Here is a 13,731-nt window from a genome sequence, read left to right as displayed (position 1 = left end):
TCAGCAGCCAGGTCAGATTCTCCAGTTATGTGGTGACCCTGTCTGAAGTAGTGATAGATTTGGTGGGAAAAATCTTTCTGATTACCCATTAAAGTATAGGAAATCAGGATATGAAAGAAGATTTCCTACTGGAATCTCTTCAGGTGACTTTAAAGGTTTGACAATTAGGGTCCTCACTTTTAATATCTCTTGCTATGTTTCAACTGAATTAAAAGAAGTAAGATGACTTTTTTTTAAGTCAGCTTTCCAAATGATTCTTTGCATAGCTCCAACTTCCCTCTCATTGCAATATTAGTGGTTTTGAATGTATTTGAATGGATGTTCAAGTATTATTCATTTTCTTTTCTTGTTATAGGGAGATCCAGGTGAAGTGATTGGTCTTTTACCTCCTAGTGTGCTAAAAGGTGATAAAGGCTTTCCTGGCCAACCTGGACTACCTGTAAGTCCAAATGATGTTTGAATAGCAGTGAGCTTCAATTAAAATTATATCAGTATCATGAAATTACCAAGCAAGAATCGCTTTTTAATTATGCCATTTTAATTTTTCATAGGGTCCACCTGGAACTCCAGGGTTTCAGGGACCAATGGGGCCACAGGGGCCTCCAGGAGAACCAGTAAGTTTCCTCTCATGCCGATCTGCACTTTACTTATAGAGCTTTATTATAGGAAAGTTCTACAAGGTGTGTATAGCCAGTGCTTGTTGGGGTTTGGGAAAGACAACCTGTGGTTCCAGGCTTCATGTTTAGACTCCTGGACTCTACCGTGGCAGGAATGACTGCGTAACGTAGGTTTTCAATACCAGCTGCTCCTACAGTCATCTACACTTGCAGGCTTGGAGGACATTTTTGTGTGGGAGGAGCTGTAATATTTATTCCTCCTTTCCCCTCTTCTCCCACTGATTTTATAGAAAATAAACTACAAACCTAGCAGCCAGATCTAAATCAAGATGTTTGCTGAGGTTGTTCCTATGGGCAGCCACAGTAAGCAGTACGGTGGAAAACAGGATATGAACTGTCTGTTATTATAGGAATTTATTTTGTCAATTATAGTAATTGACAAATGCTGAAGGCATTTCAGCTATTTGGCATTTTGAGAGGTCTAACAGATACCTAGTATCTTCTCTTCCTGCACTGGATGCAGGTAACACTAGCAGCAATCAGTTATTGCCATCTGGTCTACCCCATGATTCTGGCCATGAAAGTGAGCTGTGTGAGATCTCTTATCCTTCTCAGGAAAACTGACAGTGATGTAAAGGAAAGCAATTGTACAGTTTAGTCAGTATTTGCACTTGCTGATGTGAAAAAGAACAATTTTAATGAAAGAAAGGTGAGGACTAATATTTAGCATGCAAGACTGGGAAAAAAAAAAGTCATCAATAAAGTAATTTTACAGCGCAGACGTTTTTGATTGTCTCTTGTCTAGATGCTGATTAGGTCCAACACTTAACTGCAAAACAAGGTCTGATGAGATATCTTAGAGACAGATTCTGTTTGTTTATATTATTTGTTCTAAGTTGTGAGTACTGCACAGTAGCAGACTTTACATCTTGGTTTAATGGGAAAAATTGCATTTTTTACTATCTTTATAGAATAACACATTATTCTACCTAGTGTAATATATACATATATATGCAAAAATGTATTGTTTTGTAGGGTCCCCCTGGGCCACCAGGACTCCCAGGCGAAAAGGTAAGGCTCTGTTTATTATAAAGATGAAGTCTATTTGTTTATTTATTTGGCACACCAGATCCCAAAAAATCAGGAAACTTATAGTTCTAAAGGAGTGGGGGTTTTACACTCTGGGATCTATTTTTATGTCTTAATGGGCATCATAAAGAGATTTTTAACACGTTTTTAATGTTTTTTTCAATTTTGTTTAGATCTGTTATCTCACTTGATCAAATCAGTAGTAATTACAGCATTCTATGGTTATTTGAACTTATCTTAAAATGTTAAATATGTCACAAAAATGTTGAAAAAAGGAGAACACTGACAATAAAATTATCTGATAAATTTAATTCTTTTTTTTCAAGAACTGGTGTGACACAGGACTTAAAAAAAGCAGCAGGGGATTAGGACATAATATGTATTTGTTTCACACATGCATTTAAAAGACACATTCTGTCTTTTTTTGCCTCTCTTAACTTCTCCCGTGTACAAAATACCTTCATATGAATGTATAGTTGTATGCATGCATGCACTGCTGAGAAAAATTGACTAAGTACGTGTGCTTTGTATTTTCAGGGCTACATGGGCTTGGGCTTTCAGGGTCCCAAAGGTGAAAAGGTAGGTCTCTGAAAAACTTCTAGAGGACAACTGTCAGAAATATTTTTGATATTTTGTTTTAAATAAATGAACTGTTGGAATCAATCAGTGGAGAAAAGCAGCACTGTAATTTTTGGAAGACTTGAGTAAAGCTGTAATTTACACCTAAATGAACAAAGTTCACGAACGGTTACAGAGTTTGCTCATGATGGTGCTATATCTGACATTAATTTAGGTTGTTACCTGGTTTTCCAGCTGTGACCAGTACTGACTACTTTAGTTTGCAGTAGGCAGGTCTGGAAGTATTTACTCTGTATATTGGAACTCATTGTGTTATCTATTTGAAATTGATTTAGTTCTGAGGGATGAGATTTAATGTGTTGTCCAGAATTATCAGAATTAGTTGTGGTAGGACCCTTGAGGGCCTGTTTTGGTAGTGTATACTTTTAAAGCATATCTTTCAGTTGTCACCTTTTACTGTGTTTTGACTCAACCAGGAGCAGCTTTCAGAGCACGCAGACTGGTTTACTTTTGAATGACAGTGAGCCAAAAGATGTGCTCCAGGATCCCATTTATTCTCTTAACCAACATCAAATGGGTAGTAAAACATGTTAAGTTTAATCTGTTACCGCTCCCACTGAGAGGTCTAGGCTAAAGCGCTTTATGTTGTGTTTTCAGGAGCCAATAAATGCATGCAGTCATGGGTTATTCGGTAAATTGATAGTGCGTCTTAGGCCTTCCCCAGAAGCTTCCCATGAGTGTCATTGACAGAGGCCTTTTGGAGTATAAGTGTTACTTAGGTGGGTTTATTTAATCCACCGCCTTATTTATGTATTTTGAGCCACACTGTTCCTGATGGATAGAATCTTTTGTGGCATGACACGCTGTTGCAATTAACTTGTTATCATAAAATTGCTTGAAAAATGTTGGTCATAGAAGCATATGGAGATTTCCTGGCCTCCTCAGATTTGTCTTTAGCAAAAAATTAATGGTATTGCTATGCATTATGGCCTGATAGAAATGTATCAAGCTTTTTTGGAGCTGTTTTACTTTAAAAGATTTTGCATTATATGAGGAGATGAGGTTCTGACCTGGCCATGGACACATACATACTAAAAAAGTATGATCCACAGTTATCATCTGGGAAGTTGGCCTTTGCATAATGTTGTAAAGCTAATGGAACACTATAAGCTTGGACTGACATTTTCCTTTAGGCATCAGCTTTCTGCAGCTGAACTCTTTCCCCCTAATCTGCGTCCTCCTTAAAGGAGGCGCTAAAAAACTTCTGTGCTATTACAATACTGATATTCAGCATTAATCAATCTTCACCCTAACAGGAAATGCAGAGATCTTTCTTCAGGGCAGTCTCTATCTGTCACCGATTATACAGTTGTGTTCCCTATCTGTGTGTAACCTATGTGGTTACATACAGTTGTGTATGTAACCCTTTCTCTGACTGATTTTGCCAAAATAAGAATTTTAAAAGAAACATTCATTTAGCTATATTTTTAAAAATGAGTTGTGGTTCTCTTTAATGTTATTGGTCTTAGTAATGTTTGTTCTCAGTGTCGGTACCATTTTCAATGGACTATCCTGGATTTGGTGTTGACAGGGAGAACAAGGAGTAAGGGGCCCCCCAGGACCCCCAGGACCAGCACCACATATGAAAGAAAAAGGGACTGAAGTCATAAAGGGAGAAAAGGTGAGACCTTAAATAATTAATCTTGTTGTAGTCTTCATTAAAATATGATCAATAGGAATTAACAAACAAAAGTAAAACAGAAAGAAAAAAGTCACGTACAGCCAAATTTTTAAAAATTTCTCCCTGTTTTACTTCATAAATGAATTTTGATTGTCTTTCTAGAAGTTCTCTGAAAAATATATGGTAAAGGTTAAATGCATAAATAATGTGATAAGTAACACAGACAGCAGAGGACTTTCCTGAGGAAGGAGGACTGATAAGCATAGTTCTGTAAACAACAAATATTCTAAAAATTTGAATTAAGTAGCTTATACTGGATTATCATATACAGAATCACATTCATGGAATCTGAGTGCTAATGAATTTTTCTATTACTGAATTAAGCAATCTAAGCAATATATACTAGTATAATAAACTAGCTCAATGGATTCACATTTTGTGTTTGTCTAACTTCTTGCATATCATACTATTAGGCATAGTTCTTGAAGCAGAGAACAGGGTTAAATGTGCTTCTGCTAACATGAAAAATTAAATTATTTGCAACATAAGTGAATAATGGTTAAGGTTTTGTCTACTAATCTACATTTTCTTAATGATTTCATTAGGGTGATCCAGGTGAAAAGGGTGAACAGGGAGCCCCAGTGAGTATTGTGTAGATTTTTTTTTATTACTATAAAAATTGTAAAGAATCTGATAATGTCCCTAAGTATAGCTGTTTGACAAGAGCAAATTTCCTTTAGAATTTGGCAGTATTTTTGATCTGGTGTGTATTTATTTTCCAGGGATTGCCAGGTTCAGGTTTCAGAGGAGAAAAGGGTGAACCTGGGAAGCCTGGTCCACGTGTAAGTATGCTCAATTTTATCAGTATCATAATTACAGTCATTGTATTGTTTCCGTAAGATAATTAAACTTAGTAACAATTAGTGAAACAGCAAATTTGGTATATTTCAAGCAAACAGGTTTTGCTGTTGGACAGGTGTACAAGTCAAAGTAGTAATAACATACAGTAATGACATGCTTTCAGATAAAGACACCTAACAGTAGCTTGCAGTGCTGAAGGCAAAGGCAAGACTCACTTTGATCCCAACTGAAGCAACATTAAGTCATTCCAGAACAGAAGAAAAAGCAAAGAAAAACAAGTCGCTCTGTAGGAGTGACTTTAGCTACATGGAATGTATTGAATGTATTTCATATACTCTTGTGTGCAATCTACAAAATAAGCTTGCTTAGCCTAAAGGTACTGTTTCTTACAAAGGGAGCAAAAAATATAGATGACTGAGATAAGTTCACTTGCTACTTTCTAGCCTGACTGTAGAAGCTTGAGGACATAAGGTCTGCTATATTTGCCTAGTCTGACCGATACCATAGTCTCATAACTTTCATAGCTGAGCTGGTAGCAAAAATACACATTTTCTACATGCAAACGTATCTAAAGTATTGTTTCTTAAATTGTGGGTCTTCATAAACTTAGAAAAAGTACCAGCACATCTGTAGGCATTGAATTGTACTTCAGTCTGAAAAAGAGATAATCTCCCTCTCTACTGTACTACAAGGTCAAATGTTCTGTTATCTTTTCAGTAAAGAAACATGATAGGATTATCTTTGCTATCATGTATGTATTTTTACTCTTACAGTAAATGAGGGCTTGAAAACTGGAAGAATGGAGAAATGTTGGCCTAGAGCTTGTTGAGGAAACCAGAGCATTTTGAATTGTTCAAAAATACAGCTTTCAGCTTCTAAAGACTTCCCTGAATACCTTTTTTAAGATATTTTATATATAATTGTTGCTGTTCAAGGGAATCATAGCTACTTCTGAAATTAAGATAAGGCTTGGAAGGTGAACAGATGTTAAGATCTGATATTCTAGTTTCATGGAATGAAACCGTATGATTAATTCCAATCACAGGGTACATTTGAAGACTCTCCTGACTTTACAGATCATAATTTTAATTGATCATTAAAAATTACTTTGTAACCCTTTTTTATAAAATACCATAGCTGCACACTTTGGTGCCTGTTCATGTTTGTTGTATCATTTTTATCCTTCAGTTACATTGTTTTAGACAGATTTTTTTGACCTAAACTGATAGATTAATTTTTTAGACTGAATTGCATACACTGTTACTTTGCGTATTAAGTGTATACGTTTTCTTGGGTTTATGGGAAATATTCGTATTACTTATGATACGCATACAATCTAAGCACTGTGACACCAACTAAAAGCCAGTTTCCAGTGGATTAGGCTACAAGCCTAGGTGCCAGTCCCTTCATGGTCCATAAGAAGAGGAAGGGAATGCTGAAAAGTAGCTTAATCCATCTAGATAATTTATCATCTGCCTGTTAATTATCTCAAGGAAATCTAATCCCCTCTTAAGATAACACAGTGGTCTAATAGTGAATCATTTTGTTCTGGAGAAGGGAGTCTTGGATTCTAGGTTATCATCTGCCTTGTGATTTGAAATTGTAACTCTCACTTTAGAGGAAGTGGTTTTTCCCACTAGATTACCATGCGATCTGATATGGGACCACTCTCCAAGCCCTCTGCTGAAACTGAGCCATTGAATGCCTAGAATAAGTGTTTTGTGAGGCAGGAGACTATATATGTAGGAATGGATTGCTATGAAGGGAAAAGTTTCTGGGTCTGGTTCCAGTTTCCTGTGCTGTTGATATATTTGTCTTGAAGCCTCCTTGACTGGGAAATCTGTATGTTATTCCTGGATCTGGGAACAAATTTGCAGAATTTTATTTAATTTTGCAGCTTGCAGGATGTTAAGTAATATAAGTACTAGGCAGTCACTATTTGCCTACTTTATACCCTGTGCACTGTTAGCTGCGTTAGCATGCTTCAATTAATGCATTATAATAGTGATTGTTTTGTTCTAGTGTTTCACCCACTGTGTTTAGACATTGCATGTATGTGGCCATCTATTTAAGCAAAGTGGATCTTGGTGTTTTACAGGGAAAGCCTGGAAAAGATGGTGAACCAGGACCAAAAGGAGAACCTGTATGTATTTTACTGAATTTCCAGTGCTGTTTCTTACATTCAAAGCAAAGAACTGTCTGTGTATTACAAAATGGTTGAAATTTTCTAGCCATCTGAATTGTTTGCTTGAAGTTGTTGCTTTCTGTGAATTAGTGACTATTTGAAAATTTAAAACTTAGATGCTGCCAGGGCTAAGATGTAACTACATTTGTCTTTGCTGGTTTTTCTGTCTTCTACACACAGGGTTTGCCCGGTGGGTATGGGGTTCCAGGACGACCCGGGGAGCCTGGTGCAAAGGTGCGTAGTACCGGCCTTTGAATCCCATCACACAGAATGTGGAGTTAAGAGCTTGTATGGCATGTTCATAGATGTGCAGTAAAGCAACAAATGGACATAAAGCCATATTAAATGAATGTTACTAAGTTGTGAAGTCATCACTCATTGACTGGGAAAAGTCAAAATTAAGGTAGCATAGGTATCCTTGGTTTACATATCTTACATGAATTGGTTAATGCAAGCTTTATTTTCACAAGCTTTTTGCCCAGCCAGTATATGTACAAGTGTACTTTACGAAAAATTCCAGTTTCTCTTTATGTAGTGTAAGGCAGTACAGGCATGCAACCTAACTACTTGCTGCTTATTGTAATGGCCTGGGTACTTATCATTTGGAATTTGTATGAATCTGCATCAAGGTGTTAATTTGCTAAGGAAATCCTACTTTGTGGAGAAGAAAATCTGATTTGGATTTAAAATGTAAATTGTATTTTGATTTAGGGTGACAAAGGTGATCGAGGTTTTCCAGGACCTCCAGGAAGAGTAAGTAAAATAAATTCTTGTTTTGTTTTAAACTTCAGTGAAAATATAAATTTTGTGAAATTCAAAGTGCTCAAACAGTGAGGAAAAAAAGAAAACCTATGCATGTTCTGACCTTATTATAATCAGTCATATCCTCAGTTTTTCTTAATGGAAACAGAATTTAGATACAGGTCTTTAAGTATATTTGAAATTTGGGAAAGGAGCTCTCAAGGGAAATGATTTTCAAATATTTTCAACTATGCAAATGATAGGTATTGTTAATCATACAAAATATCCAGAAGAAAGTTTGAAAGAGTAAGTCTGTCAGCTTTACAGTCTGTAAGTTTTTGAACACTTCAAATAAAAAATAGCATTAGTCAGCAACAGTTAGATCATTGATGGTCCTGCTTCCCCAACATGGAGGAAAATTCCCAGCATCTGCTGATTTGATTTGAAAAATTGTGCATACTTCCTGAATATTTTATTGTAAATGTTAGTATCCTATATGTCAAGCTTGTATCAATGTTGGCAGAAATTGCGAGAACAGAATATTTTAGTATTTATGTTAAATAGAAACCTAATGGGTCAGCGCTTAGACCACGCTGAGGTTTCTTGGCATCTTTCTTGTTCAGAAAGGTGCTATAAAGCTCTCCATTTAATGCTACTACTGATTTGAAGGAATTTTGTCAGAATAAGAAATACTTTTTTCTCTGGTAGCTCCTCAACAGCTATAACCCTCCCACGGCAGTTGTTATGTATCAGTGAAATTGCAATTATAACCAAAACTGCTCAAAATTGTTATTACAAAACAAAATGGCCTCTGTACCATCAGGTCAACACAAGGGAGATACAAATGAAGGCACAGGTGTATGTTTCTAGTGTCCTAGTCTTTGTCCTGTGATTCAGGTTATAGATCCTGGACCAATAGATACCTTTGGTGAAAAAGGAGAGCCTGGAGTTTCAGGTTTGCCTGGACTGAAAGGCCAAAAAGGTGAAAAAGGTATGTATTTTTTCTTGTCTTTTTGACTGAGTTATGCTTTTCGTTTTCTTATTAAAGTAAGTTCAGGTTATACTATCTGTGAGCTCAGGAGCTCTATATGACAGTGAAATGTTTCAGTTATTAATTGCTTTCAGGTTATTACTATTTGTGGCAGTTTGTAGGATGCCTCTGCTCATCATAAATAACACTGGCTTTCATTTATAGATTGGAGAAAGATAAATTGGGATCTGTTTTTATGGCAGTTAAATAATCCAGTGAGATTATTTAAGAAAGATGGAAACCAACACAAGCATAAAGAGAGTAACAATGCAGAGTCTTGAGACTACTGTTAAAAAGTCAGTAGCTAAATTTTAGTCTTATAATTGGCTTGCATAATTTACAAAATTCTTCAGTAAACAGAGTAAATCGAGCAGTCCCTTTCCCAGTTTCACCATTACAGACTTTACCCTATTGAAGAAATATCAGTGGAGAGTATGGCACACAGCAGAGCCTTTTCCCTAAATGTATTGTTTGCAGGTATCTATAGATTATTTAACTTAACCTTTGCTTCAGGGCATACTAGCTTGTAATGTGTACTTAAATAACATATGCTAAAACTTCACTGATGTTGGCATTGCTGACTTAATCACCTAAATGAAAACTTCTCTTTCTAAAGGTTTCCCTGGTATACAAGGAATTCCAGGACCTCCAGGTATGAATTCATGGCCACTGATGTTCACTTTTTTCCTGTGTTGTTCTTGGGTGAAGAGTACTGAGAGGTGTTCTCCTTAGCTGCTGCCAGTTACTGCCTTGACTTACAGAACACCCAGGCAGTGGTCTCTGCAGGGGTCCAATCACACCTGCAGATGACTTTTCTCATCTTTTTGATGTGATCTGGCCTTGCTCTTTGTGTACAGTCCTGATAACTTCCTGCTTAAATGAAGAAGTAGTGTGCACAGGTCATCAGTGAGAGCGCAGAGAGCATGGCTCCATCGGGCAAGAAGAGCTGTAAAATGTGAATATGTGCATATGTACCTATGTATGTATACTTATATGTAAATAGTTTGTTTTTCTCTCACTTCAGCTCTGTATGGGTTTTCATAATTTTAATAAAACTAGGTTTGCAGGGAGAAATAATATTTATTAGATCAAAGTAATTCCTGAAGGGTTTCTGCTTTTTTTTGACTATGTCATTTGATCTAATAGAAGTTATTTCTTTTGCCTGCAAATGTTGCCTTTTTCATAGTCTTAGCATCTTCACATCTGTGACAACACTACTATTCTGTGTATATGTACATGTGTTTGAACTAAACTATGATATTTGCTTTTTAAAAATCAAGCAAATCATCTGTGGAAACCTGACTTTGGCACATGATGATACTATTATTACCTCCTTTGCTCACATTTTCTATCTTGACAGTGAGCTAAGTAAGGAATTAATGAGAGCCAGGGTCAGATAGTTTCTAGGAAATTTTTCACAGTTTAGGGAGGAGATACTATATACTGCAGGCTATAATAGTCTCTAAAGAATTCTGTGTGACAAGACAAGAAGAATGGTAGCTCTTAGTCTGTCATTACCCTACAGAAATTGAGATTTGTGTGACTTCAGTATCTTCCTGCAATGTTGCAGAAGACTCAAAATGGTTTAGCGATCAAGTCTTATGGTTAGTTGTGAACTGAAATAGCTCATTAAAGTATGAAGACGTGTGTGCGACTGTACCAATAGCTAAAAGCAGATCTTAAGTGTTTTTTTTTCTAGGTGTTTAACTGCTTCTCTTTATTAGCTGTTTGCTTATTAATCTTACCACCAGTTTTGGTTTTAGCATTCCTGAAATCTGCTAGCATCTGCTAGTATTGAATACTTATTTACTGAAGTTCTTAGGTACACTGTCTCTTTCTAAGTGTGTTAAAGGTTTGGTTTATTACAAGATAAGGAAGTATGTAATAGTTTCTAAGTGTAATATATAAATTCTTGTGTCACCACTCTTGACTACCCAACAAAAGTTGATTCAACTAAATCTCAAAAAGGCACTTAGTACAGACTGTATGTATTTGTGTAGGGACCTAACCAAAGTGAGTTACTTTGAGCTGTAGTGAGTATATAATCTCAATTTTACACAAATCACCAACAGTGAAAAAACAGTCCTTTTTTATTTTGCACTAACATTTCTTCAATTCTCTCTGAAACGTAATGGAAGCTAACATGTTGATAATGTTACTGTCTTTTCACTTGTCACTTTTTCATGTATGTTTTACTCTGTCCAAAGGTCGACCACTTCCAGACAGGATAGGATCTCCAGGTGTCCCTGGAGAGAGAGGTGAAAAAGGTGAAAAGGGTTCTCCAGGGTTTGCTTTACCTGGACCCCCTGGAAGAGATGGTTTCCCAGGTCCCCCGGGGTTGCCTGGCCCACCAGGTCCTCCAGGCAAAACAGGTAGGTAAAGCACTCGGTTGCTTTCGCAATGGAGACTCCATAATGCACATTGAATGCAATAAAAAAGAAAAAAAGAGACTAGATTATAAAAGCTATAATCAGAATCCATATGCATTGTGGAAGAAACATATCTGAGTTGTTAATGGACCGAGTAAACACTTTTCTGCAATGCAACAAGCTGTTGTTTCCTTACTCGGACAAGGATTCTTTGCTAAATAAATGTTTTTAAAATTTCTTCAAAAGTTTGTTAAAATAATTGACGTTAATACACACTGGTTTCCCCTGTGTCCTAATGTTCCAACCTAGATATATTTGTAGATCTTCAATTAAAAAAATAACAGATATTTATATTGTTCTTGGCATAAAAGATGGCTGTTCACTGTCACAATTTACAAGTCAGCAGTACTAATCTATGTAACAGTTTGAATGGGTGTAAGAACTGCAGACTGAAATACTAGTCTGCCAAAAGTTTTTATTGTAAAATGAAATTATCTTACAGGAGAATGTGGTCAACGTATGCTTTATGGAGGTAAATGAAAAACTAGTAATGATGTGACAAATGCATATTAGTGGTAATGAGAACAGCATTATACAGCTGTGTATAATTAGTTTCTGATAAAGCATTTTTAAAGAGAAAAATGTTTTGGTTTTACTCTGCAATGAAGAAATGAAAAAAGTACGTATGAAAGTGGTCCAAGCTTGATAGCTCTTTCCAGCTGATGTTTCAACTCTTTCGTTGAAAGAAAACTTTTGCTGTTGTTGATACTGATACAGTGAGTTAAAGTGTCATTTCAACATGAAGAATGATTTCCCTTTTACAGTAGTTTAGGTAGGCTAAAACTATTGAAAGGGACATTATTCTCTATGGAATTCCTAAACCAAAATACTTTGTTCAAAAACGATTGATGTTACCTAGTTGTTGCTTTGTTTGCCAATGAAGCAATACAAAATCCAGCACCTAGAATACAGAATTAAATAGCTAAAACTTACCTTGCCCTACAAGTAAGAGCAATTCCTGTTTTTCATACATGTTTCTGTCACTGCTTAATTCCGCTCCTTCCCCAGACACTTCTTTAGCTTTCTTCAAATGCATAATGGGAAACAATTTGTTTTCATTTAACTGTTGTTTGCCAAACATTTTGACTACTGGCTTTGTCCAAACTGATGTCATACTGTATTGGGTCAGAACCTGTGTCATCAAACAGAACAAGCATAATTTGTATTCTCATATTAAGCCTGCTAAATAAATGTTGTTTATTATCTATTTCAGTTCCCAACATACGAAGTTTTTTGTTTTCAGAAAGCTTGATCAGTGTGATGAGGTTAAATAGATGTTAACAAGATGTTTGCGACCTAGAAATTTTCCTAAAACATTGAAAAGAAAAGACAGGGTACAAAAATCTCTACTTAATTTATTCAGAACGTCAATATTTTCTATTCTCTTCAGGGCCAAACCAGCCATTTTTCACCAACAGCACTTTTCTTAGCCAAAACTTAACGTAAAAGTAGATTTTATGTGAAAGTTGTTAGCAACCTTACTATGGCAGAGCCTGTCTTTTTCTGTGTAATTCTTGGGGTTTCTTAAGCATTATGTATGAAATCAGAATACAGAATCCCAGTTGAATTTTTCAAAGTGAATCAAATAGAAAAGTTAAATGCTATCCTGACATATTAGTCTTCATAGATACATTCAGCTGGGACATTCATAAATGTAGCCCTATAGTGGAAACTTGTGTTTGTCAAACAATATTCTTTATTGCATTTCCATTACAGATGGAATTGATCAATGCCAGCAGGGAGAACCTGGTGCACCAGGTAGTCCTGGACTTCCAGGAAGAGATGGATTTCCAGGAGAGATGGGGGAGAAAGGTAACACTATTCTAAAGTGATTGCTTTCTAATGCTTGTACACTGGAGCTTGGGTATGTAAAGAGGCCGAGCAAGTTAGGCTGGGTCTGGTGAAAGTGTTCTTAAAGTTAGTTAAACAAATAGTTCATGGAAATGGAAGATGTTTCTTGAGTCTTGGTGAGTAAAAGAGGGATACTGTGTATTGAGTTGTGCAACACAGACTTCACTTACATTTCATTCAGCCTACACATTGGTGGAAAGTGATAAAGGATCACACAGGGCTCGCAGGGTTGAAAGAGGAGCTGGGAAGAAAGAAAGAGTTGAATATAGCCCCACTAAGTGTAAATTGAACTGTTTATGGGAGTTTAAGATGTGAATTCTGAGATTAAGAATTAGGGAGAGGCAGATGAGTTAGGAATGGAAATGGTTTATGAATCATTGCCATGGGTATGATTGAAGCTAAAATTGTAACACCTATAAATAGGACTGTCGACCATGTGTTTTTGCAGCATTGACTAAATGGACATATAAAAAAATAAGCTGCACTCGTTTACACAGTGGTTGATCCTTCCTCATCTCATTTGGCTCACTGCTTTGCTAAAACTACAAAACTGCAGTGACTATGGAGGTTCTCCTTTTTTTGCTTTAATCTTTTTGTTTCTTCTATACCCAGTGTATATTTCTTTTCATCTTTTTGATCCTCTTCAGCCTGGTCCCTTTTAAATGTTC

The 13,731-nt window shown here is 36.2% G+C and overlaps 1 protein-coding gene across 1 annotated transcript in view; it reads left to right on the top strand.

The window, feature by feature from the left end:
- The window catches only part of COL4A1 (collagen type IV alpha 1 chain), a 124,821-nt gene that overhangs the window by 74,649 nt on the left and 36,441 nt on the right, over positions 1-13,731 (top strand). The window contains exons 9-22 of the mRNA XM_037375717.1: positions 356-439; positions 552-614; positions 1,653-1,688; positions 2,244-2,285; positions 3,877-3,966; positions 4,572-4,607; positions 4,749-4,808; positions 6,926-6,970; positions 7,193-7,246; positions 7,724-7,765; positions 8,651-8,744; positions 9,400-9,435; positions 10,991-11,155; positions 12,929-13,024. Of these exons, the coding sequence (XP_037231614.1) occupies positions 356-439; positions 552-614; positions 1,653-1,688; positions 2,244-2,285; positions 3,877-3,966; positions 4,572-4,607; positions 4,749-4,808; positions 6,926-6,970; positions 7,193-7,246; positions 7,724-7,765; positions 8,651-8,744; positions 9,400-9,435; positions 10,991-11,155; positions 12,929-13,024 (943 nt within the window). The remainder of the gene's footprint in view (positions 1-355; positions 440-551; positions 615-1,652; positions 1,689-2,243; positions 2,286-3,876; positions 3,967-4,571; positions 4,608-4,748; positions 4,809-6,925; positions 6,971-7,192; positions 7,247-7,723; positions 7,766-8,650; positions 8,745-9,399; positions 9,436-10,990; positions 11,156-12,928; positions 13,025-13,731) is intronic.

This window comes from Falco rusticolus, chromosome 2, assembly GCF_015220075.1.
Source record: "Falco rusticolus isolate bFalRus1 chromosome 2, bFalRus1.pri, whole genome shotgun sequence".
NCBI classification, from domain to species: Eukaryota; Metazoa; Chordata; class Aves; order Falconiformes; family Falconidae; genus Falco; species Falco rusticolus.
Note: the sequence above shows the minus strand (reverse complement) of the source record. Positions and strands in the feature narration are given on the sequence as shown.